This window comes from Halichoerus grypus, chromosome 15 (genome assembly GCF_964656455.1).
Source record: "Halichoerus grypus chromosome 15, mHalGry1.hap1.1, whole genome shotgun sequence".
Taxonomy (NCBI): Eukaryota; Metazoa; Chordata; class Mammalia; order Carnivora; family Phocidae; genus Halichoerus; species Halichoerus grypus.
The window spans coordinates 17,643,970-17,670,268 of NC_135726.1; the positions used below are offsets into that span (position 1 = coordinate 17,643,970).

At 38.7% G+C, this 26,299-nt stretch overlaps 1 protein-coding gene across 5 annotated transcripts in view; it reads right to left on the reverse strand.

Annotated features, from left to right (window-relative positions):
- Positions 1-26,299, reverse strand: part of NFATC3 (nuclear factor of activated T cells 3) — a 116,437-nt gene that overhangs the window by 64,559 nt on the left and 25,579 nt on the right. For all 5 annotated transcript variants that reach the window (XM_036114968.2, XM_036114969.2, XM_078062573.1 and 2 more), the window contains 2 exons: positions 8,752-9,886; positions 6,627-6,789 (listed from right to left, as the gene is read on the reverse strand). In XM_036114968.2, coding sequence (XP_035970861.1) covers positions 6,627-6,789; positions 8,752-9,886 — 1,298 coding nt within the window. The remainder of the gene's footprint in view (positions 1-6,626; positions 6,790-8,751; positions 9,887-26,299) is intronic.

The window sequence follows — 26,299 nt, forward strand, 5'->3', positions numbered from 1 at the left end:
TGTTAAAGCCTGAAGGTCACTATAGGACAAACCAGAGCAGCTTCAATAAGAGCAATTCTATTATCAGTTCTGCTAAATTACCTGGGGGGGGGTGGAATCTGAATATATCAGAAACATGAGAATACATCATAGAAATACTAAAAATACAAAATTACAAAATTAAATTTCCATAATATAAACAAACTGTTTCAAACTGAAAATGTGCATATAACAACATCATATAAAAAAAATCATCACCTGGGAAAGGATCTTGGTGTATGATGAAATACAAGATCTAAGTATGAAAAAAATTCTACAATCCCATTTTCATTTTAATTGTTTAAGATTTATTTATTTACTTCAGAGAGAGAGAGAGAGAAAGCAAGCAAGCAAGCAGGGGGAGGGGCAGAAGAAGAAGGAGAGTGAGACCCTCAAGCAGATTCTGTGCAGTGTGGAGCCTGGTGCCTGGCTCGATCCCATGACTGTGAGATCAAGACCCAAGCCAAAACCAAGAGTCAGATGCCAACCAAGTCACCCAAGTCCCCCAACAATCCCCATTTTTAAAATTTCAGTAACTTTTAAGATGAGATTCAAAATATCTATGCGTTGGGAGTGTCTGGGTGGCTCAGTTGGTTAAGCGTCTGTCTTTGGCTCAGGGCATGATCTCCAGGTCCTGGGATTGGCCTGCAGCGGGCTGCCTTGCTCAGTGGGGAGTCTGCTTTTCTCTCTCCCTCTGCCTCTTCCCTCCCCCCGCCCCGGACTCATGCGTGTGCTCTCAAATAAATAAATTTTAAAAATACTAAATATCTGTGCCTTAATAAAATTATCATTGTATAATAAAATGTATGTGTAGCTTTATGCAATTTTACCCCATGTGTAGATTCAAGTAACCAACATCACAGTCAAGATAAGGAACTCTTCCATCACCACAAAGGAACTCTCTTGTACTACCCCTTTATATTTGCAGTCTTCAACTTGTTCCTGTTCCCTGGCTATCAAACCAGCACTGCCCAACAGAACTTTCTGCAATGATAAAAATCTTCTACATCTGCATTTTTTAAAAAATCCATGATCTATGTGGAATCAATTCTTGTGTAAAATGTGAGGTTTAGGTTCAGATTTATTTTCTGAATGGAAAATAAATGGATGTCCTATGGATGTCCAATTGCTCCAACATCATTTGTTAAAAAGACAATGCAGGCGGCGCCTGGGTGGCTCAGTCGGTTGGGCATCTGCCTTCGGCTTGGGTCATGATCCCGGGGTCCTGGGATCGAGTCCCGCATCGGGCTCCTTGCTCTGCGGGGAGCCTACTTCTCCCTCTCCACCCCACTTGTGATCTCTCTATCTCTGTCTCTCTCTCTCAAATAAATAAAATCTAAAAAAAGACAACGTAGGGGCTCCTGGGTTGCTCAGTTAAGCATCTGACTCTTGATTTTGGCTTAGGTCATGATCTCAGGGTTGTGAGATCAAGCCCTGCATTAGGCTCCGCACTGGGCATGGAGCCTGCTTAAGATTCTCTCCCTCTCTTTCCCTCCCTCCCTCCCTAAAAAAAAAACAAAAAACAACAACAGTCATTAGCCACACACCTACCAACTCTTGAAATGCTGTTAATGCAACTAAAGAACTCAATTTCTAATTCTGGTTAATTTAAATTTAAATGTGGCCAGTGGCTACTGGATTGGATAGTGCAGTTCTCTCTCTCTCTCTTTTTTTTTTTTTTTAGATTTTCTTTATTTATCTGACAGAGAGAGACTCAGCAAGAGAGGGAACACAAGCAGGGAGAGTAGGAGAGGGAGAAGCAGGCTTCCCACGAAGCAGGGAGCCCGATGCAGAGCTCGATCCCAGGACCCTGTGACCATGACCTGAGCCAAAGGCAGACGCTTAACGACTGAGCCACCCAGGCGCCCCAGGACAGTGCAGTTCTAAACTCTTCCCTCTCCTTAATACTTTTCCTTTCTTAGTATCTACCTTTTCTCTGGTTAATGTTTATTAATGAGCTATAAACTTTTTTTTTTTTTTAAGATTTTATTTATTTGACAGAGAGAGACACAGTGAGAGAGGGAACACAAGCAGGGGGAGTGGGAGAGGGAGAAGCAGACTTCCCGCAGAGCAGGGAGCCTGATATGGGGCTCGATCCCAGGACCTTGGGATCATGACCTGAGCCGAAGGCAGACGCTTAATGACTGAGCCACCCAGGCACCCGCTACGAACTTTTTTTAAATAAGCAGTACCCATTTCAACCCCTTCACCTATTTGCTCTTTTAGAGATGTGAATTTCCTCCATTAAACCTTTATCCTACTTTACTGTTATTACCTCATTTGCAAGCTTCACCAAACTATAAACTTCATGGAACTACGAAACATGTCTGATTTCCCCCCACCGAATCCCCAGCTAGTATAGTAAAAGACTGGCTTGAATGTATTAAATAGTTGCAGACCATATTAACGAATAAGATTATCTACTTCAGGGGCACCTGAGTGGTGCAGTCAGTTAAGTGACTGGACTGACTCTTGGTTTCGGCTCAGGTGGTAATCTCAGGGTTGTGAGATCAAGCCCTGCACTGGGGTCTGCGCTCAGCGCAGAGTCTGCTTAAGATTCTAACCACCCCACCACTTGTATGCTCTCTTACTCTTACTCTGCTACTTATTCTTCATCAGGGTTCACAGAGTACTGATCAACATTTACTGAGCATTTGTGTAAGGTACTATGCCATGTTCTGTACATGCAGTGTTTCATTTAATCCTCATATCAGTTCTTAGGTAGGATGATATTATCCTCACTTTATAAAAAAGTGATAATTAGCCTCTTATCACATCACATACTAATTCTCACTATTACAACATTGTAATAATATTTTATTTACTTTTTCATTGTCTCTTCTCAGTATAATGTAAGAAAGGCCCATGAGGGCAGGACTTTGTCTTGTTCATCTCTAGATCCCCAGCATCTACAATACTGTCTATAATGTAGTGAGCAATCAAAAAATATTTACTGAGTGAGTGAGCGGATAGATGGATGAATAAATTAATCATTGAATGATTTAATAAAAAAAATCTAGAAAAGTTACTTGGCCAAAGTACAGTATAGGATTCAAACCCAAGCAGTGTGGCTACAGAACCCTATTAGTCACTTAGCTACTATTAAACTCCTGAATATAAATTAAAAGATCAATACTGTATAGGGGATATGGCAGAAAAGACATGCTGACACCAAAAGATTTATGTAGAGTCATGTTGTATAGTATAGTATAGAGTTGTTGCTGAGGAAAGACTCCCAACCCAGGGACTACTTTTCACAGTCCCCGTCTATATAAGTAGGGTCATGTGACTACTTCTGGCCACTGGACTGTGAGAAGTAATAACTGGTAGTAATTTCCAGGTTCACGTATCTTATGTACCTTCCCTATACTCCATTTGCTTTTCCTAGGAACCATGGAGGCTGTGTATTGAAGACGACAGCATCACAAGATGGAGAGACCTTGAATTCATGAGTGACAATCTCTAAGAAAATAAAAAATAAACTTCCTTTATTTGGGTCCTAAACCACTGAGAACTGGGAAGTATTAGTCATAGTAGGGAGCCTAACATGATTAATCCAAGAGAGCTTAAACTACAATAATGGTAAATAAAGGTCTAAGATTTTTATCAGGCATTATAAAGGTAATAGAAACAGCATGTGACTTTAAGTCAAAGACCAGGGTTTCTAAAAAAGCTTACTTGGAGAATTAAATGAGACAATGTGAAAGTAGTTATGAAAATGAAAAGCACTATGAAATTATAACTTAACTGTAGTATAAGAGGCAATATGGTACAATAGAAAACATAACAGCAGAGTCAAAAGGCCTGGGTTTAAGATCTCTACCAATTACATCATGTGTAATCTTTTTTTTTTAAGATTTTATTTATTTATTTGAGACAGAGAGAGAGAGAGAGAGAGCACAAGCAGGCAGAGGGGCAAAGGGAAGGAAGAAGGAGACTCCCCGCTGAGCAGGGAGCCCGATGTGGGGCTCAATCCCAGGTCCCTGAGATCATGACCCGAGCCAAAGGCAGATGCTTAACCGACCAAGCCACCCAGGCGCCCCTACATCATGTGTAATCTTAAATCACCTGCACAACGTACTTGCCTTGCCCTTTTCAAAGAACTATTGTGAATATTAAATATAAACTCTGAGAAAACATTTTATAAACTATAAAGCAGTACAAAAAAGTGAATTTTTGCGATTAGCAGGAGCACAAATATGTAAAATGTCACTGAATTTGGCAATTTAAATAGCATATTCTCTTTTAGCACTTTGGGAATAAATGTGCACATGAAAATAAAATTCTTTTAAAATACGTGTTCTAAAAATTAAAAAATTATTCTAAAAGATACAGAGATTCTATATGTTAAAACATTTAAAACAAAATTCATAGTATTAAAATCTGTAAGTCTCTTTCAATCCTAGTGAATGATGAAAATGCACATCTTCACTACAAAACTCCAATAAAAACTACCGACTTTAATTAAAGAGACAATTTTCCCATATTTGGCTAAGTACTAAAAAGAAAAATAATCTGATTAAGTATTCATTATAAACTATGCTAAATTTACTACAGATTAATTTCCTGGCAACAAGTAAACAATTTAGTTTCATTTTAGACTAACCTGCATGTTTCTCAATTGTGCTTGTACATGCCAAAGGCACTACAGAAATTTTTTATCCCCACAACTCAAAAACATTATAGATGTGTAAAACCTAAGAAAACCCCACTGGGAACTTGGAATAAGATTAACAGTGCTGCATAATTCTACAGTCCCTAACCATACAGTATACAAAGACATGAAACTAGATATATATATATATACACACACACACATATATATATGTGTGTGTGTGTATATATACACACATATACATATGTGCATATATATGACATACAACATATATGTACCAGTATCAATCATTCATCTATCAAACCAATTTAATAATAAAAGAACATTCAACTTCTTTCTATTTTGGACTCTCCATTTACAAATTTACCACATTTTACTTTTTCTCCTGGAATACACACATTAAGACTAGGATATTAAAAAAACAATTGCAGGGGCGCCTGGGTGGCTCAGTCACTTGAGCATCTGACTTCTGCTCAGGTCATGATCTCAGGGTCCTGGGATAGAGCCCTGCGTAAGGCTCCCCACTCAGCAGGGAGTCTGCTTGAGATTCTCTCTCTCCTTCTCCCTCCGCCCCACCCCCTGCTCATGTTCTCTGTCTCTCAAATAAATAAATAAAATAAAATCTTTTATTTTTTTTTTTTAAAGATTTTTATTTATTTGACAGAGACACAGTGAGAGAGGGAACACAAGCTGGTGGAGTGGGAAAGGGAGAAGCAGGCTGCCCGCTGAGCAGGAAGCGGGCTCATGACCTGAGCCAAAGGCAGACGCTTAACAACTGAGCCACCCAGGCGCCCCTATTTAGTATCTTTGACCTTAGATCTTTTTAGGACCTCTGAGCATGAAGAACAATATCTAAGATTCAGTAGTTCTTAGTTTTACTTCTATTTCATTTTTAGAATGTTTCATTCAAATAAAATTAAAGTTAATATTCAACTATTATGATTCAAAACTTACATATTAAATATATTTCACACACTCAACTATTACATAATTTTTATGATTTCAGGTTAGTTTTATTTTCTTCTAATAAATTCAGATAAAAATAAATATTTTAATCACAAAGATGTTCAGTATAATCTTATCCTTAAAAAATTCATTCTATTTTCTAGCCATCCATTCAGTCTTTCACTAAATATACAGAGAATTATCTGAAATGTTAATTAAATACTAACAACTACTTATTTCTGAGAGGTTTATTTTTTTTTTTAAGATTTTATTTATTTGACAGAGAGAGCACAAGCAGGGGGAGTGGCAGGCAGAGGGAGAGGGAGAAGCAGGCTTCCTGCTGAGCAGGGAGCCCGATGTGGGACTCGATCCCAGGACCCCGGGATCATGACCTGAGCGGAAGACAGATGCTTCACCAACTGAGCCACCCATGTGCCCCTTTCTGAGGGGCTTAGATTTGGGGTAATTTACTGCTTTATTCTACTTTTTTGGTATTACTTGGATTTTAAATGAGCGTGTATTATACTTAAAAGCATAATACAGCTGTGGTTTTTTTTGTTTTTTTAAAGATTTATTTATTTGACAGAGAGAGATACAGCGAGAGAGGGAACACAAGCATGGGGAGTGGGAGAGGGAGAAACAGGCCTCCCGCTGAGCAGGGAGCCTGATGTGGGGCTCGATCCCAGGACCCCGGGATCATGACCTCAGCTGAAGGCAGATGCTTAACGACTGAGCCACCCAGGCGCCCCTTGTGTTTTGTTTTAATGAGAAAAACAACTGTTTGATCACTATAATCTTTCCCCAGAGTTCCCCAGCTAGAGAGTCAGTCCACAATCAAAAGACTATTTTTCACTATAGAAAATAAAACAAAACAAAAAAATCCAAAAAACCTCAATGCAGAAGTGCTGCCATTATCAACAAGAACACAAAACCTCAATAGAGGCTTTGAAGCTTTGAGTTTTCTCTCTTTGGGCTCAGTAGTACCTAAATGTGCAGACTTTATCATCAACAGATATATGGTATCTCCAAAAGAAGCCCCAACTCATACCTTTACAACAGGATGTCCCCCAGTAGATGCTTTTACTGCTCCTCGACTCCCTTCAGTTTCATAATGGGCTCGATGATGAGTTTTAGGTTGCACTTCTATTTTCAGTTCACACTGTCCAAAATGAGTTGGTAAAGGCCAGTCTAGTGGAGGTAATGAAGATGTGCTATAAACAAAACACACAAAAAATTCATTTCACCATGCTATTATTGCCAAGCAATGATTCAAATCACTTCTTTGCTAGCAACCAACATTTCTTTCTTCCTGTGATCTCTGAAGCAGAGTATTGCAAAACTTCACTTAATAAGTTATAACACTGGATATGATGGGTACTTAAGAAATAATTCTTTAACCTGAAGAATAAAATCAATTTCATTTACTTCTTGGTTTCCTGTATTTTTTTTTAAAAAGGACAAGTTTTAACATTCTGTAAAACTATAACTGATTCTCAACTATGTGTACATAATTATAAAAACAAAAGAATAATTTAATTTTTTTAAGCAAAGATGTCCATCTGTGTGTATGTATATCAATGTCTAAGGATCCAAACATCCCTGTATCTCAGTACATAGATCTCCTTCATGACGTGTAGCTATAGAAGTTAGTCTGTTGTACATGTTGCTTCCCCACTTTCTCCCTATTGCTCTTTTCCCTGTTTCACTGAAATACTGCTCATAGTCAGCAGTATACTGCAATTTGAGGAACAAATTTAATTTCACTATACACCTGGCTGAAAAAAATATAAGGCCTATCAACTGAAGCACTCTGTCAATTTTAGAGAAAATGTCAGTTGATCAATAAGATAATTTAAACAGCTTAAAGGGATAGGGATACAGATTCATTCAGACATATTAACACTGAAAATGTGGGATTTAAAAAAGAAATAACTTATACATCTATAGGTCAAATATTAAAGGACCCAAAGTTACAATGATTAATGTTAAAAATATCTTCTTAGTGACTGATGAAATAGGACTTTTAAGGTCTCTTCCACCTCTGAAATGCTATTATTCCTATCATTCATTTCTTTGAATGTCCCCAGCCCAGCTTTACTAACTACTGTGAAACACAAAAGGTATTAACTTTTACTAGTCTGAAACAACTCAATTTCAACTCTCAGCTAGTTTCCACACTGTTCCATAGACTTAAGTAAACCCCTAAAAAGATTAAGATAATTTTCAGAAGCAGTGTGCATGATAGGCTTAAAGGTGTCTTCAATACCATAATTCCACATTTTATTTTTCTAAAGATCTGGATCAAGAAATAAACATTCATATCAGTGAAAAAACATTAAAAAAAAAAAAGTAAACAAACCCAACTCTACCATGTGGACGATAACAGTTGTCTTTTCTAATCAATTATAGACTAGATTGATTCTATAAAATAGGACTGTGGTAACTGATCAGTCATTTGGAAAATAAAGTTGTTACACTTTACTCCAGTCCTTAGCTAGACTCAAGATTCAAATATATATATATAAATACAAATACTATATGTTATATACATATATTATAAAACTAATATGTAAATAAAAATTTTATTAGAAATGTACAAGTTAAATTTTTGTTTATTTTTAATTATTTTAGACTGGGGTAAGGCTTTCAAATATAACACAAAATCCAAAAGCCATATGGCAGAAGACAAATTTGAATACACAAAATGTTAAAATTCCTCTACACTAATAAAAAAGTCAAATTTATAAAGTCAAAAGACAAAAAATTGTGAAAAAAGCTTGCCATAATATACAAACTTCATTTGTACAATAAGTTCTTAAAAATATAAAAAGCCCATTCGCAATTAGTTTTATTAGTAATTTAACTCATACTATAATCAAACCCTTTACAAGAAGCTTTTTTAGATAAGAAAATTCTTTCTAGGGATTCTTAAATGTAATTTACTATTATTTACAATTCATTATCTATATGCTTTTAAAATGCTAAGTCCAGCCTCTATAAAGGCCCTTTAAAGACTCAATGGAAAATACATGCAGACTTTGATTTGTCCAAAAGACACTGAAAAAGGGCGGGGGGTGGGAATGGTGAACCCATTCCATGTAGATAATGTAGTCGCATGCCATCAATAACCCATAAGCATGAACAATGACCAGCAGCCATTTCCATCAACTCACCGAAATATTGGGGTGTGGCCAGGCTTTGGTTTGCTCCAGGTAAAAGGTGAAGGAACTGAAAGAAACTGGTCACCAGATGAATCTTTCTTTAAAGGATACTGAGATCCAAGGCCATCATCTATCGAAGTCTCCCGGGATGGTGATAAATTCCCTTGGTCATCTGAACAGAGCTCTAATTTTCCTGGTAGTACAGTAGCTTGATCTTCAGAAGTCTTCCTTGTTTTCAGAGGGATATCAGTCTCTACACAGTACTGAAATGGAAAAAGTGCAGGGCCAAGGCCTGATCCCCCCTGGACAGAAGCATTAAGCCAGGTATCTTCTGTTACACTTCCCCTGGGGGAGTGACCAGGAGAAGGAACAGGTGAGTGATGGGGTGAAAGGGACCCAGCATAACAAACCTCAGCACTGGAGTGCCGGCGTTTCCCACAGGGGGAGGTAGGCCTTGATGAGGGCCCTGAGGCTGGCCTGGGGCTCAGCCAATTCTCATCAGTGACACTAGATCTAGGAGAGTGGCAAGGAGATTGCCTGGGTGACAAGGAGTGTCCAAGTCCATATTGTTGATGCCAGGACTCTTCCCCAGGGCAGCCTCCTGGCGAGCCACCAGGAGAAGTCAGAGGGGATCCAAGAGTAAATCGGGCGGCAGCTTCATTCAACTCCGAATCCACATCATCATAAATGTGTGAAAGAGATTCACAAGAAGATGCATCTGAGAACCAGCTCCTAGAAGATATACTGCTGGCAGGACTAGGACTAAGGGAAGACTCCCGGTAGGATGGCTCAAGAGGAAGATAGAGATGATCTCTAGAAGGCCTTTCCAAATACTCCCTTTCTGGGTCATTTATGTGTAGGTCATCTTCATGAGCATCTATTTCTTGATGACAGTTAGGAGAGATAGATGTAATTTGAATACTTGGGCACTCAAAAGGTTTGGGACCACCTAATGGGTTGTATTTAGATTCAGGAATCTCACAAGTTCCTTCATAGTTTTTGTGACCTTGGAGCTGAAACGATGGTGACAAAACAGAAGAGTGAGACGGTAATCCATGATGTGGTAAGCAAAGTGGTGAGTTTAAAGTAGATGGAGGTGGATCTACATTAAAGATGTAAATGGATGCACAATCATCTGGCTCAAGATCTATGGGGGGAAAGAAAAAAAAAAGAAAAAAAATCAACAAAACAAGAAATTAGAAAATTTAGATGTATAAATTACTAGATGAAAAAGTAAATAATAATCTTGAGAGAAAAAAGTGGATACAAAATGTGTATCATTAGCTCCATTAAAGAGTGGTGTGTGTGTTTTGTTTATATTCAAATCCCTTCTCTGCCAACACCAACAATGTGGGGTTTTTTTAAAAAAATTTTTTAACATAATCTCTACACCCAACATGGGGCTTGAACTCACAACCCTGAGATCAAGAGTTGCATGCTCTACTGAATGAGCCAGCCAGGCGCCCCAACGTGTATTTTTTAAAAAATATATCTGGTTATTTCTGCAGATATGTTATTATTACATATTTATATTTGTAATTATAGGTGTAATTTTTCCCTTATTTCCACATTTTCTAAAATGAAAATCACAAAACATCTGAAAATAAATGCTTCCATAAAAGAAATAATCAGGGGCACCTGGGTGGCTCAGTTGTTAAGTGTCTGCCTTCGGCTCAGGTCATGATCCCAGGTTCCTGGGATCGAGCCCCACATCAGGCTCCGCCTGTTTCTCCCTCTCCCACTCCCCCTGCTTGTGTTCCCTCTCTCGCTGTCTCTCTCTCTCTGTCAAATAAATAAATAAAATCTTAAAAAAAAAAAAGAAATAATCATATCCATAATTCCAAAAAACATTCATGGAATTATAAAATGATACAATTCTATAAATTCAGCCTCATCTGGGGTCTGCAAGTTAAAATGGAATAAAGAATAGAACAGAGTCTTTGAAATGTTTTTAGTTCATAAGCATACACACTAAGTTTATTAATGAGAAGGATTACAGACTCAACTTAGGAGACCTAGATTCTAGTTTACCTTTGCCATTAACTGTGAGCTCTTAGTAGTATCATTTAACCTCTCCAAGACCTCAATTTTCGTGCAGTAGTGCCAGAACTTTCCACTAAAGAATTTTTAATTTGAGAGAGAGAGCGTGCACACATGCGCACATGAATGGGGGAGGGGCAGAGGGAGAGGGAGAATCTCAAGCAGATTCCCCACTGAGCACTGAGCCTGCGGGGCTCAATCCCAGGATCCTAAGATCATGACCTAAGCCAAAATCAGATGCTTAACTGACTGAGCTTCCTAGGCGCCCCCAAGAAATTTTCATGATTAACAATAGTAGCTTTCTCTTTTAACAACATACCATCAAGAATTTCTATCTTTGGACATAGCAGACCAGTTTACAAGAGCCACATGATCCCACTGGATCTTTTACCTCAACTAGAAAATAACTCATTAGAGCCTTTAACCTATGATTGATTGTTAAAGTAAACCTCATAAGGGCAGAGCTTTTAAAATGCAACCCTTGCTGGATGGAATATTTAACACTAAACAAGTCCTGCCAAATTACCTCCTGAGAGTATTTGCAGCAATAAGGGTATTTTGCAACTTTACTTTTAGAATGGAGTGATTATTATCCTTTTCACAGAGACAGAAGTTTGAAGCACTAGCACAAGGTGCTGGTTAACACCTTCACTTTTTCCAAAGAGATCATTGGGAAACCAAAGACAAAACTGTTCATAGATAGAACAGAGAGAAGCACAAACCTTTAGCCTCTTCTCAAAAGTACTCAAGGAGATCACATTATTTCATTACATTAGTACCCCTGGAAAATAACATCTTTAGAATCCTAGTGCTGCTATCATTAACCAGCATCCCATAATTTAACTATCTCCATAAATTCTAGATTTTGGAGCTTTAAAGATGATCTATGGTTAGTGACCACATTCAGTAAAGAGTTTTTACATGTATTAAAACAAACAAACAAACAAACAAAACCCCTATGTTTAATTAAACCCTGGCTCTGCCATTCCATAGCTGTACAAACTTGGACAAGTTATTTAACTGGCTTGAACCTCAGTTTTCTGAGGCAGTTTTTTTCTATAAAACTGTCAGGAGGTGAGCAGGGTATCAAGTGAAACACACAGGACCATTTTAAAACAAGCAACCTAATATAAGGATTAATATTTAGCAAGAATTCACTACATGTTAATTACCTTGTCTTTCCCTTTTAAAAATTTAAGACGGGTATGTTATATTATACTTTATTATTTTTTTTTTAACTCTGTAGTATTTCTTAATAAACTGTAACACCTTTTTAAGTACGCCACTCACTCCACACTCCCGCTCCACTTACTGAATCAAGATAAGTAGGAAGGTTAGAGCTCCAAAGAAGAAAACTGCTATTTGACAGTGACAAAGCTGGGGGAAAAAGCTTTTAAAAATAAACTTGTGGTAAGCATAGCATAATGTATAGAGATACTGAATCATTATGTTGTACACCTGAAACTAATTTAACATTGTGTGTCAACTATACTCAAAAATTAATTAATTGAACAACAAAAATAAGAGATTTGGGGAAAACAGTGAGTCACTTCTAATGGGTATTGGGTTTCTTTCTGGAGTGATGAAATTTTTTTTTTTAAAGATTATTTATTTACTTGACAGAGTGAGAGAGAGAATGAGAGCACAAGCAGGGGGAGCAGCAGAGGGAGAGGGAGAAGCAGGCTCTCTGCTCGGGGCTTGATCCCAGAACCCTGGGATCATGATGAGCCGAAGGCAGACGCTTAACCGACTGAGCCACCCAGGCGCCCCTGGAGTGATAAAAATGTTCTAACATTGACTGTGGTGATGGTTACCCTACTCTGTAAATATACTAAAAACAATGAATGGTATGCTTTAAATGGGTGAATTGTATGGTATGTGAATTACATCCTAATAAAGCAGTTATGAAAATATATATAGAACACATATTATCTATATTTTATCACAATTAAAACTTTTTTAGAAGTTAAAAACATGTTTCTTATCTAAGAAAATCATAAACAAATGCTATCACCTAACACTTAACTAATACTTAACATTTTCATATATATCTTTGTCTACATGGGTATATTTTTTATATAGCTGTGGATCACAGTATTTTGGAGGTTTTTTTCCTAATCTTTCATTGAAGTACAAGATACATCATAAAAGTGCAGACATCATATAGAGCTTGATAAACTGTCACAAAGAGACATACCTTGTACTGGTATTTTTTTTTTTTTTTTTTTAAGGTTTTATTTATTTGAGAGAGACAGCCTGAGCAGGGGCGGGAGGGAGAGGAAGCAGCAGACTCCCCACTGAGCAGGGAGCCCAACATGGCAGGACCCCAAGATCATGACCTGAGCCAGACAGACACTTTTTTTTTTAAGATTTTATTTATTCATTTGAGAGAGAGAGAGAGAGAGAGAGACAGAACACAAGCAGGGGGAGAGGCAGAGGGAGAGGGAGAAGCAGGCTCCCTGCTGAGCTGGGAGCCCAATGTGGGGCTTGATCCTAGGACCTGGAGATCATGACCTGGAGATCATGATCATGAGCCGAAGGCAGACGCTTAACCATCTGAGCCACCCGGACACCCCCGAAGACAGACACTTAACTGACTGAGCCACTCAGGTGCCCCTGTTAACAGTATCCTTAAAAAAAAAAAAAAAAATCCCAAAAGCCCCCACTTTGGCTAGCTTCCAAGTCATTACGTCTTCACCAAGAGTAACCACTATTCTGACTTCTAATAGCCTAGCTTTGTTTTGCCTGTATAACATACAACTTGTCTTTCAATGTTTTTTTTATTTTATTGAGGCTTATAAAAAGTTCCTAAGCAATTTTCAAGGCCATGTCTTAAAAGGTCAAGAGTCAATCATCATAGCTATTTCCTGTTATTTTGATAAATAATATAGCTTTGAACAGCTCTATACATAGAGCTTTTTCTCTTTTGAATTCCTCTCCAAGAATAAATACCTAAAGGTGGAGTTACTAGATCATTGGGTACCCATTTTTAGCACTTCTACTATGAAGAGACATTTGTTTCAAAAGACTTGTTTTAATATGCAACATGGGAAGGACATGAATATCAGTTTTACTTTAGTTTCTCCAACCAGGATGTTATTTTTTTTTAAATTTTCATATAATTTAGAGTAAAAATGGTTCTGTATGAAATACAATGTTTCTAGGCTGCAAAAAACAGAAAATCCATTTGAAAGTAGCTGAAGGGAGGGAGGGTGTTTTCCAACATAACAAGAGGTCCAAAGGTAAGGCAGTTCCAGAACTGGTTATTTCATCAGTTCAACAAGGTCAATGATAAATCAATTTATTTCTATATTTCCATTTTGCCACTTTTGGGGTGCTAACTTTGTGCTGTTCACTTTCAACCACATATGTGTATTTTGTCCTAAACCAGAAGCAACGATCATTCATTTAAACAAATTTTTTTAAAGATTTTATTTAGGGCAGCTGGGTGGCTCAGCTGGTTAAGCAACTGCCTTCGGCTCAGGTCAGGATCCTGAAGTCCCAGGATCGAGTCCGCATCGGGCTCCCTGCTCAGCTGGGAGTATGCTGCTCCCTCTGACCCTCCCCCCTCTCATGTGCTTTCTCTCTCTCAAATAAATAAATAAAATCTTTAAAAAAAAAAAAAAGATTTTATTTACTGGAGCTCCTGGGTGGCTCAATCGTTAAGCGTCTGCCTTTGGCCCAGGTCATGATGCCAGGGTCCTGGGATCAGGCCAGGCATCCGGCTCCCTGCTCAGCAGGAGCCCGCTTCTCCCTCTCCCATTCCCCCTGCTTGTGTTCCCTCTCTAGCTGTCTCTCTCTGTGTCAAATAAATAAATAAAATCTTAAAAAAAAAAAAAGATTTTATTTATTTTGTCAAAGAGAGAGAGAGAAAACACGAGCACAAGCGAGGCTGGGGGGGGGGGCCAGAAGGCAGAGAGAGAAGCAGGTTCCCTGCCGAACAAGGAGCCAGATGTGGACTTGATCCCCCAAACCTGTGATCATGACCTGAGCCGAAGATAGACGCTTAACCAATTGAGCCACACCGGCATCCCTAAAAAATATTTTCTGAGTAGCTGCTATGTAACAGGCATGTTCTAGACACTGAAAACACAAGAGTAAACAAAACAAAGCCCCATCCTCACAGAGCTTCCATTCTACCGTGAAATAAAAGAAAATGTCATTTTAAATGGAGTCTGGAGGCCAGCAGGGGGAGCTCTCACACCCTCCAAGTCTCCCTCAATTGCAACCCGAACAGGAAGAGATGAACACCGCAAGTCAACACCAGTTTACCACCCCAAGAAAGAGGAAGAAAAGTTTTTCTCCTCCCCCAGGCAACAGCCTAGCCAATGAGAGACTGTCACAACTTAGCCAAAGAAAAGCCACTATTCTTTGAGCTCCAAGTAACGCCAATGGACTTTTTGATTAAAACAGCCCAACTCCTCCACTTTCCCCTATAAAAGAGCTTTCTATTCTTTTGTTCTCAGATTTGCCTATGGTTTTGCCATAGCTTGCTTGTCTCAAATCACAATTTTCTGCTATTCCAAATAAACCCATTTTAGCTGGTAAAATAACTGACAGTTATTTTTAAGGTTAACACCAGTAACACTTCAGGTAGTAATACTTGCTATAAGGAAAAATAAAATCGGGGAAGGGGAATAGAAGTGAAAGAAGGAGCAAAGTTAATTTAGATAAGGGGGTAAGGAAAGGATTTTCTCCAATATCTGAGGAGATACCAAAAGGATAAGAGGAACTGAACTCTACAGAAATCTATGGGGGAAACACTGCAGGTAGAGGAAATAGTGAGTGCAAAGTCCTAAAGACATAGAATTTTTGGATTTTATGAGAAAAAGCAAGAAGGCCAATGGGAAAAGAACTGAGTGAGGGGGTAGAGTAAGGGCTGGGGGGTGGAAAGACTAGTAAAGCAAGGCTTCACAGACCATTAGAACTGATTTTCATTATGAGATGAGAAACCACTGGAGGATTGTAAGCAAAGGAGTGTCATAATCTGATATATAATAACCTGACATATATTTAAGAGACTATTGTAATAATCTAGGTACAAAATAATGGAGCATAGGACCTGGGTGGTGGTAGGTTGTAAAAGTAGAAAGAGCAGTAAGAAGTGAGGTGGGTTTTTTTGTTTTGTTTTGTTTGTAAGGTAAAGCTGACAGAATTTGGACTGGATGTGAGAAACACAGGAGAGTCAAGGATGACCCCAAGGTCTGGGGGCTGAACTATAATAAGAACAGTATTTATAATTACTGAAATAAAGAAGAAATTTAGGAGTTAGGAAATCAAAAATTCTACTTTGGACATATAAAATGTGAGATGCCAATAAGCTCTCCAAGTGGAAATACCAAGTAGATAGTTTTATATGAAGTCTCAGGTTTACCACATGGATTTGGGAGTCATTAATGTGCAGATAATATTTAAGGCTATTAAGACCAGAACAGAGAGGGGTGCCTGAATGGCTCAGCAGGTTAAGCATCTGCCTTTGGCTCAGGTCATGATCCCGGAATCCTGGGATCAAGCCCCACATTGGGCTCCCTGCTCAGCGGGAAGTCTGTTTCTCCCTGTGACCCTCCCCACTCTCATGCTCTCTCTCTCTCTCAAATAAATAAAACCTGGGGAAAAAAAAAAAAAGACCAAAACAGAGGAAAAGGGAGTAAGTGCACATGGAGAAGAAAGCAGGCAAGTGAGGCATAGGAGATCCCAAAGTTTAGGGATCAAGGAGACAAAGAAAAATGAGGAAAGAGGAGGGACAGTCACTGAAATGGAAGAAAATCCAAAAAAGCATGACTTCCAGAAACCAAGTGCTCATTTATTCAACTATTTATAATGTCATTACTATTTTCTAGGAACTTCAGACATGCATGGTCCCTCCCCTCAAGAAGTGTACAGTCTCAGGGGAGATTGATAAAAACACAAATTAAACATTGTAACTACTACTAAATGGTAGAAATTTCAGAGACTAAAGAAGGATACCTACTTTACAGAGAGTACGGGGACAGCGTACCGCCTCTTTGAGAAGGTGGCATATAAGCTAAAACCTGAAAGATGAATAGGAACCAGCAAGCAATGAAAATGAGGTGAGTGTGGGCAGGCTCAGGTAGAGAAGGCAATAGCTCCAACACAAGGGGATGGTATAAGCAGTCAGATAAGACCTTGGTTTCTCTGAGGAAGTGAAAGGCCCAATATGTGGCTAGAGCCAACAACAGAAGGGGGAGAACTGAAAAGAAGCAAAACCTAGAAAGATCATGGTAATGTGTGAATTTTATTCTAAAGATAATGGAAACCATAAGAGAGTTTTAAAAGGAGAGAGACACGATCTCTATTTTATTTGAGAATAACTTTGACTACTACATATCTAGTACCTAGTAAATCCCTGACGCTTATTAAGTCTATAGTTATGTATTTGTTAAAGTTGTCATAAATGTCTTACAGCACTGCAGAGATCTGAATACAAAATTTGGGAGAGTGCTGTTTTATCTTCTTCCGAAGTGTCACCAAAGCCCAAGTGCTAGAAATGATATGAGCAGCTACCACAATCTCTCTATAATAAATAGTTCTAGTGGCGCCTGGGTGGCTCAGTTGGTTAAGCGTCTGCCTTCGGCTGAGTCCCACATCGGTCTCCCTGCTCAGCGGAAAGCCTGCTTCTCCCTCTGCCTCTCCGCCGGCTTATGCTCTCTCTCTCAAATAAATAAATAAAATATTTTAAAAAAATAAATAAATAAAATAAATAAATAGTTCTAGCTCCAGATTTCCAACTCTACAGTTCTCAAATTCATGGTGCTTCAGAAACTCTGTATCTCAAGACTTATTTGCTCTATGTTCCTTGAGCCACTAGGAGGTCACACAGAGGCATGCAGTAATCTGTAAATGTCTTAAACACCGGAGAGCAAGGGTTGGCAAAATATAGCCCATGGACCAAACCTGGTCTCCACCTGTTTCTGTATAGCCTACAAGCTAAGAAAAATTTCAAATGGTTGGGAAAAAAAAAAAAGTAATACTGTTACATGGCACAAAATGATGTTAAATTCAAATTATGGTGTCCACAAATAAAGTTTTACTGGAACACATCCATATCGATTTGTTTATGTATGATCTATGGTTCCTCTCACACAACAAGGGTAGAGCTGAGCAGCTGTGAGATAACTGTTTCCCATTGGTACTTGGTCCACTAACAAACTGCAGTGACACAGTTCTACCTGGACATAATTCTGAATGCAATGCATATTGACATACTGCAACAATGTTTTAAATTTACCAGTACACACCTATCAAATCAAAATAGGACAGAGAAAAGTGGACTTCCAATCTAAGTCACACTTCCAGGGCACACTGGAGTGTAGGTTATTTTGCTATCAAATTAAATGGCATATTATGTTTACCATCAATGACATTATGGCTGTGCTATAATACCCTATACATCAGCAATACCGCAGTAAATTCATCACAACAGCCCAACTCACAGGAAAATAAAAGAAAATTTAGAAAAAAAACAACAACAACAAAACAGAATACCTTATCATAGCAGGATTTCTTTACCAAAAAAAAAAAAAAAAAGAATAAAAATGAGGTTGCAACCAAAGAAAGCTTCTGAATGGCTCATTTGTTAGCCAAGCACAGCAAACCATCTTCTAATGGTGATTTATTTAAATTGTTTGGTTGCAGGGGCGCCTGGGTGGCTCAGTCGTTAAGGGTCTGCCTTCTGCTCAGGTCATGATCCCAGGGTCCTGGGATCGAGCCCCACATCGGGGTCCCTGCTCTGCGGGAAGCCTGCTTCTCCCTCTCCCACTCCCCCTGCTTGTGTTCCCTCTCTCACTGTGTCTCTGTGAAATAAATAAATAAAATCTTTAAAAATAAATAAAAAATAGTTTGCAGCAAGTGAAGAAACTTGCTCAGAGAAAATAAACTTGTATTAGCCTTTCAGCAAGCATGGTTGATTGAAAAATTGAGAACACTGGTAACATCAACAGGCAATTACAAAACAGGGCAAATGGTTTCAAGTGGTTTTCCTTGGCTCCTGATGTATAACAAGATGTTACAGATTATGTTCAATTACTATTTAAGAGTCAAAGTGAAATTTAAAGTAACTAAAGATTTAGCCTCTATGAATAGTCTGCATGGAACAACTTCAGGCAAGAACATTTTTTAAAAGGTTGAGAAAACAATAGTTTAGTACAATCTAAATGGACGCTGTTAAGATATATAACTGGTGTTGGTAAAAATATGAGAATACTATGATAATAATATGATCAACTGTACACCACCAACTTAGACAATCTACAAGAAATCAGCAAATTCTTACAAACACATAAAATTACCAAAATTGACTCAGAAGAAATAGGAAAATCTCAACAGACATACATCAAGTAAAGAGATTCAATCAGTAGCCAAAAAATCTCCCAACAAAAAAAAGTCCAAAACTAAATGGCTTCACTGGTGACTTCTACCTCACACTGAGAGAACATTCCCTGAGGCCTGTGTTACCGATACCAAAGCAAGACAAAGATACAAGAATACTACAGACCAACATCCCTTAGGAATACAGACACAAAAATCCTCAACAAAATAATAGCAAACCAAATTGTTTTTTGTTTTTTTGTTTTTTTTTTAAGATTTTATTTATTTGACAGAGAGAGACACAGCGAGAGAGGGAACACAAGCAGGGGGAGTGGGAGAGGGAGAAGCAGGCTTCCCGCTGAGCAGGGAGCCCGATGCGGGGCTCGATCCCAGGACCCTGGGATCATGACCTGAGCCGAAGGCAGACGCCTAACGACTGAGCCACTCAGACGCCCCCAAACCAAATTGTTTTTTAAAGATTTATTTATTTGAGAGAGACAGAGATAGCGACAGAGAGCACAAGTGGGAGGAGAGGGAGAAGCAGCTCAGACTCCTAGACAGATTCTAATATTCTTTCCCATTTCTTATATTTTTCTCTTTGCTTAACTCTTTGGAGAATTTCTTCAGCTTGATCTTCCAGTTCTTCTTTGAGCCTTCCATTCATTATTTTAATTTCTAGGGGCTCTTATTTCTTTTTTCTTTTTTTTTTAAGAGAGAGAGCATGGATGCACATGGGGGAGGAAGGGGCAGAGGAAGAGAAAGAATCCATGCAGGGCTTGATCTCACGACCCTGAGGTCGTGACCTGAGCCGAAATCAAGAGTCTGACACTCATCCGACTGAGCTACCCAGGCACCCTTCATCTTTTTATAAAAACACATGTTCTTGTTTCAAGGTTACAATATCTTGTTTTTTTCTCTGAGGTTACTGAGGGTAGGTTTTGTTTTTATTTTTGAGGTTTCCATCTTGCTGCACAGCCTTTTCCCTCCACTTCTCTTTTTGTCTCTAAGGTTGAAGCTTTTCTCAGATGTTCGATGATCTGTGGCTATCTGTTTATTTTTTTAAAATGAGGCACCAAAACCTTAATGGCAGTTATGTGATCACTACTGGCACTTGCTAACTTGTAGGCCTCACTGAGGAGTTTTACTAGGTTACCTTGTGATGTCATTAACTGTAGGTCTTTTAGGCTAATCAGATTTCCAAAAGAACAATCTCTTCTATTGCCTGCAGAGTATAAGCACATTGTACTGTGAGCCAAGGGAGAGAAGAGTATTGGGGGTTTTAATATGCAAGTTTTAGAGACACTTTAATTTTGTCAATTATTTTCAGTATGGTTAGCCTGGTCCTTAGTTGTCCTGTTTTACCTCTTGAGAATCTCCAGTGTTCTGCCCAGAGAGATGGTCATCCAGTAGTGTGAAGTGAGGCAGTGTGGGAAATTGGGAAGGTTAGTGACTCATTAAACAAACGTTGTGCCAATCTTGTTTTCATTTTTGCCTTCACCAAAAGTACCTGGTAGTTGATGTCCTGAGTGTTTCTGGAGTTCTTTGTTGGAAATTAGTTTTCACATGCTAAATCAGCTACCATGTGTCCTGCAATGCACCTTCTAAAAGTTTTGTTGCCATGGCTTCATCTTCTGTGCTTTTTGTTCTTGTGAGTTTACACCCGTAGAAAATATCCTTTTCCAATCATTTAGTGGAAACTGAGTAGGGAATGGGCAAATGTATGACTTCAGTCCTCTTTCTGGAAGTTCTTTCAATTTGTTTGCTTTTATTGAGGTAAAATTTACACAACATGCAGTTAACCATTTTAAAGTATACAATTAACTATTTTAAAGTATACAATTAAGTGGTATTTAGTATATTTACAATGTTGTGCAACCGCCAGCTCTCTTTAGTTTCAAAACTTTTTCATCACCCCTTAAAAACACCCCATACCCGTTAAGAAATCACTCCCCATTTCCTTCTCCCCGCATCCTCTGGTCACCTCTAATCTTTCTGTCTCTTTGATTTGCCTATTCTAGACATATCATATAAAAGGCATCAGCAAATATGTGATCTTTTTTTAATCTGGCTTCTTTCCCTTACTGTAATGTTTTCCATGTTAATCAAGGTTACAGCATCTTTGAATACTTTGCTTCTTTTTATGGCTTCCACTGTTTGTATGCACCATAATTTGCTTCCCCATTCATCCACTGATGGACATTTGGATTGTTTCTACCTCTTGCCTATTAATGAATAATGTTGCTGTAAACATTTGTGTACAAGCTTCTATGAAGACAGTATATTTGCATTCTCTTGGGTATATACCTAGAGGGGAATTTACAAGGTCTTATGCTAATTCTGTGTTTAACTTTTCTGAGGCATTGTCAAACTGTTTTTCCACAATAACTACACCATTTTTCATTGCCACCACTTATATATGAGGGTTCCCATTTCTCCACATCCTCATCAACATTTATTATTATTATTATTATTTTAATTAAAGCCACCCTGGGGTGCATGGGTGGCTCAGTTTGTTAAGCGTCCGACTCTTGATTTCGGCTCAGGTCATGATCTCAGGGTCATGAGAAAGAGCTCCATGTCGGGCTCTGCACTTAGCGGGGAGTCTGCTTGAGATTCTCTCTCCCTCTCCCTCTGCTTCCTGCCCCAAATAAATAAAATCTTAGGGGAAAAAAAAAAACCATCCAAGTGGGTATGAAGTGGTATCTCACTGTGGTTCTGATTTACCTTTCTTTAATGACCACTACTGAACGTCTTTTTTTCTTATCTTTATTTTTATTTAAAAATATTTATGTATGGGGGCACCTGGGTGGCTCAGTCATTAAGCGTCCGCCTTCGGCCCAGGTCATGATCCCAGAGTCCTGGGATCGAGCCCCACATCGGGCTCCCTGCTCAGCGGGAAGCCTGCTTCTCCCTCTCCCACTCCCCCTGCTTGTGTTCCCTCTCTCACTGTGTCTCTCTCTGTCAAATAAATAAATAAAATCTTTAAAAAAATATATATTTATGTATGTATGTATGTATGTATGTACTTGAGTACGTAGGCCGGCTCCATGCCCAGTGTGGAGCCCAGTGTGGAGCCTGACGTGGGGCCTGAACCCACAATCCTGAGATCAAAACCTGAGCCAAGATCAAGAGTCGGTCACTCAACCGACTGAGCTACCCAGGTGCTCCTTAAACATCTCTTCTTGTGCTTGTTGGCAATTTATATATCTTCTTTGGAGAAATGTCTATTCAGTTCCTTTGCCCATTTTTAAAATTGGGTTGTCTTTTTGTCCTTGAACTGTAAGAATTCTTTATATATTCTGGATACTCAAACTCTTATCAGACATATGATTTGCAAATACTTTCTTCCATTTTCTGGGTTGTTTTTTTTTTCCTCTCTCAATTTTCAGTTTTTCTTTTTTAATAGTTTTGTTAGTTTGTTTTTTAGGTTTTACATATGAGTGAAATCATATGGTATTTGTCTTTCTCTGTCTTTTTTCACTGAGCATACTACCCTCTAGGTCCATGCATGTTGTTACAGGTGGCAAGATTTCATTCTTTTCATTTTTTTTTTTAATTTTATTTACTTATTTGAGAGCGAGCAAGCGAGAGAGAAAGCACGAGAGAGAGGAGGGTCAGAGGGAGAAGCAGGCTCCCCGCTGAGCAGGGAGCCCATGTGGGGCTAGATCCCAGGACTCCAGGATCATGACCCGAGCTGAAGGCAGAAGCTTAACCAACTGAGCCACCCAGGTGCCCCAAGATTTCATTCTTTTTTATGGCTAAGTAAGGGTTGTCCTTATTTTCTTTATAGTATCTTTTGATGCACAAAAGTTAATTTTTTTTAAGTTTTTTAACATTTTATTTATTTAATTGAGAGAGAGACAGAGAAAGTGAGAGAGAGCACAGTGGGGTGAAGGGCAGAGGGAGAAGCAGACTCCCCGCCAAGCAGAGAGCCCGATGTGGGGCTCGATCCCAGGACCCTAGGATCATGACCCGAGCCAAAGGCAGACGCTTAACTGACTGAGCCACCCAGGCGCCCCAACAAAAGTTAATTTTTATGAAGTCCATTTCACCCAATTTTTCTTTTGTTGCTCCTGCTTTTAATATCAAATCTAAGAATCTTTTGCCAAATCCAAGGTCGTGGTATGTATACACCTATGTGTTCTTCAAAGAGTTTTATGGTTTTAGCTCTTAAATTTAGGTCATTGATCTATTTCAAGTTAATTTGTGTATATGGTGTGAGGTGGGGTTCAACTTCATTCTTTTGTATGTGGTTATCCAGTTGTCCCAGCGCCATTTGTTGAAGGAACTTCTTTTTCCATTTAATCATTTTAGCACCCTTGTCAAAAATTAATTGGCCATAAGGGTGCCAGGGTGGCTCAGTCAGTTAAGTGTCTGCCTCAGCTCAGGTCATGATCCCAGGGTGCTGGGATCAAGCCCAGCACCACGCTCCCTGCTCAGCAGGGACCCTGCTTCTCCCTCTCCCTCCGCCTGCCGCTACCCCTGCTTGTGCAAACTCTCTCTCTCGGTCAAATAAATAAAATCTTTTTAAAAAATTAACTGGACATAGATATTTCAGGTTTATTTCTGGATGCACTTACGTTCTAGTAGTCTATATGTTTATCCTTACACCAATATCACACTGTTTTGATTACTGTTGCTTTGTAATAAGTTTTCGAATTATGAAGTGGGAGTCTTCTTGCTTTTTCCTTTTCAATGTTGTTCTGGCTGTTCTGGGCCCCTTTCAGTTCCATATAAATTTGAGGATTGGTTTTCTCATTTCTTCTGCAGAAAAAGCCATTGAAATTTTGGTACAGATTGCATTGACTAGATTGCTTTGTGGAATATTTTAGTGTTAACAATATTAAATCTTCCAATCCATGAACAAGGGAATTCTTACCACTTACTTAGTTTTTTAATTTCTATCAGTATTATTTTGCAGTTATTAGTTGTGCAGGTCTTCTACCTCTTTGGTTAAATTTATTCCTAAATATTGTATTCTTTTGGAGGCTGATGTAAATAGAATTGTTTTACTTTTTTTTAAAAAAGATTTTATTTGTTTATTTGACAGAGAGAGAGAGAAAGAGAACACAAGCGGGGGGAGCAGCTGGCAGAGGGAGAGAGAGAAGCAGGGAGCCCACTGCGGGGCTCGATCCCAGGACCCTGGAATCATGACCTGAGCCGAAGGCAGACGCTCAACCGATTGAGCCACCCAGGCGTCCCCTAATTTACTTTTTGTATTGTTCCTTGTTGGTGTATGGAAGCATAACTGAATTTTATGTGTTGATAGTCTACCTTACAACTTTCCTTAATTTGTTTATCAGTTCTAATTGTGTTTTGTGGATTCTATGGGATTTTCTATATATAGAATCATGCCATCTGCAAAGAGATAGTTTTACTTCTTCCTTTCCAATTTGGATGCCTTTTATTTCTTTTTATTGCATAACTGCTCTGGCTAGGACTCCCAGTACAATGTTGAACAGCAGTGGTGAAAGTGGCATCTTTGTCTTGTTCTTGGTCTTAGGGAGAAAGCTTACAATTTTTCACCATTAAGTATGATGTTAGTTATGCGGTTTTCATAAATCCCTTGATCATTTTAAGGAAGTTCCCTTCTATTCCTAGTTTGCTGGATTTTTTCTTTTATCATGAAAAAGTACTGAATTCTGTTAAATGTTTTTCTGTGTCAATTCAGATGATCCTCCATTCTAGTACTATGGTAATTAATGTTCATATGTTGAATGACCCTTGCATTCCTGCCCTAAATTCCATTTGGTTTTTTTAATATGCTGTTAAATTTGGTTTGCTAGGGCAGCTGAGTGGCTCAGTTGGTTAAGCATCTGTCTTTGACTCAGGTCATGATCCCGGGCTCCTGGGATCAAGCCCCACATCAGGCTCCTTGCTCAGCAGGGAGTCTACTTCTCCCTCTCCCTCTGCCTGCTGCTCCCCCTGCTTGTGCTCTCTCTCTGTCAAAATAAATAAATAAAATCTTAAAAAAAAAAAAAAAGAAGCAATATGTTAGAATGAATGTGGAATTTCACACAGGTACTCAATTATACTATATCCCACCAAAGCAGAAAGAGAACACTTCCTGGGTTTGTTTGTTTGTTTGTTTTTTTTAAGATTTTATTTATTTATTTGAGATAGAGAGTGAGAGAGAGCACGGGCGGGCAGGCAGGCAGGCAGAGGGAGAGGGAGAAGTAGGCTCCCCACTGAGCAGGGAGCCGGACTCAGGGCTCAATCCCAGGACCCTGGGATCATGACCTGAGCCAAAGGCAGCTGCTTAACCGACTGAGCCACCCAGGTGCCCCAAGAAGAGTTTTAAAAAGCAAAGGATTCCCTTAGGTCCTCTCACTGCTGAAAAATAGTAATAATGAACAATTGTTCAAAGGAATTCTCACCCAAAAAGAAAAAAACAGGAGAATCATTTGGCAACCATCTACCTCGCACTATTATGCTTGATTACAGGGACAAAGTGAATAGTGAAGAAAGATGCTGCCACCATAGCTTAACATCCACATGTAGGAAAAAATAAGTAAGGTCAACTCACAGTCATCAAAGAGAATGTAGAATATATACTAGTATGATTTTGTTAAAAAAAAAAAAACCAGAACAATTTAATTTTTTCCTACAATAGCCATTATAGTGGCCTACAAGGAGAAAACAATTAGAAAATCAAATCTACCTAAATTATAATAATAAGCCTTTGTCTGAATCCATCGTATGTGACATTCTCACCAGGGGGCAAGAAATCATGGTAGCAATTAGGTATACAAATTGTTGTTTTGGAAACAGTGACCCATAGATATCAACATTTAGATAGCTTGTCCTTTAGTACAACACCAACATTAGTACCTTGTCCTTTTCAAGTTACTTATGAATAACCAATATAACAATATAAATATATATTCATTTTTCTAAATGTTATATTGGATTAGTATTATTAGTATTTGTATTAATACTTGTATTAACTATAATGGCTATGGCAACTACTATGGAAGACAAAATTCTAAATTACCATAAGAAGCTGTGGGAAAATCTCTTAAAAGCAGAGAAAAAACAGTGGTGCCTGGGTGGCTCAGTCAGCTAAGCATCAACTCTTGGTTTTGGCTCAGGTCATGATCTCAGGGTCATGAGATGGAGACCCTGTGTTGGGTGCCAAGCTCTGAGCTCAGCACGGAGTCCGCTGGGATTCCTGCTTTTTTTTTTTTTTTTA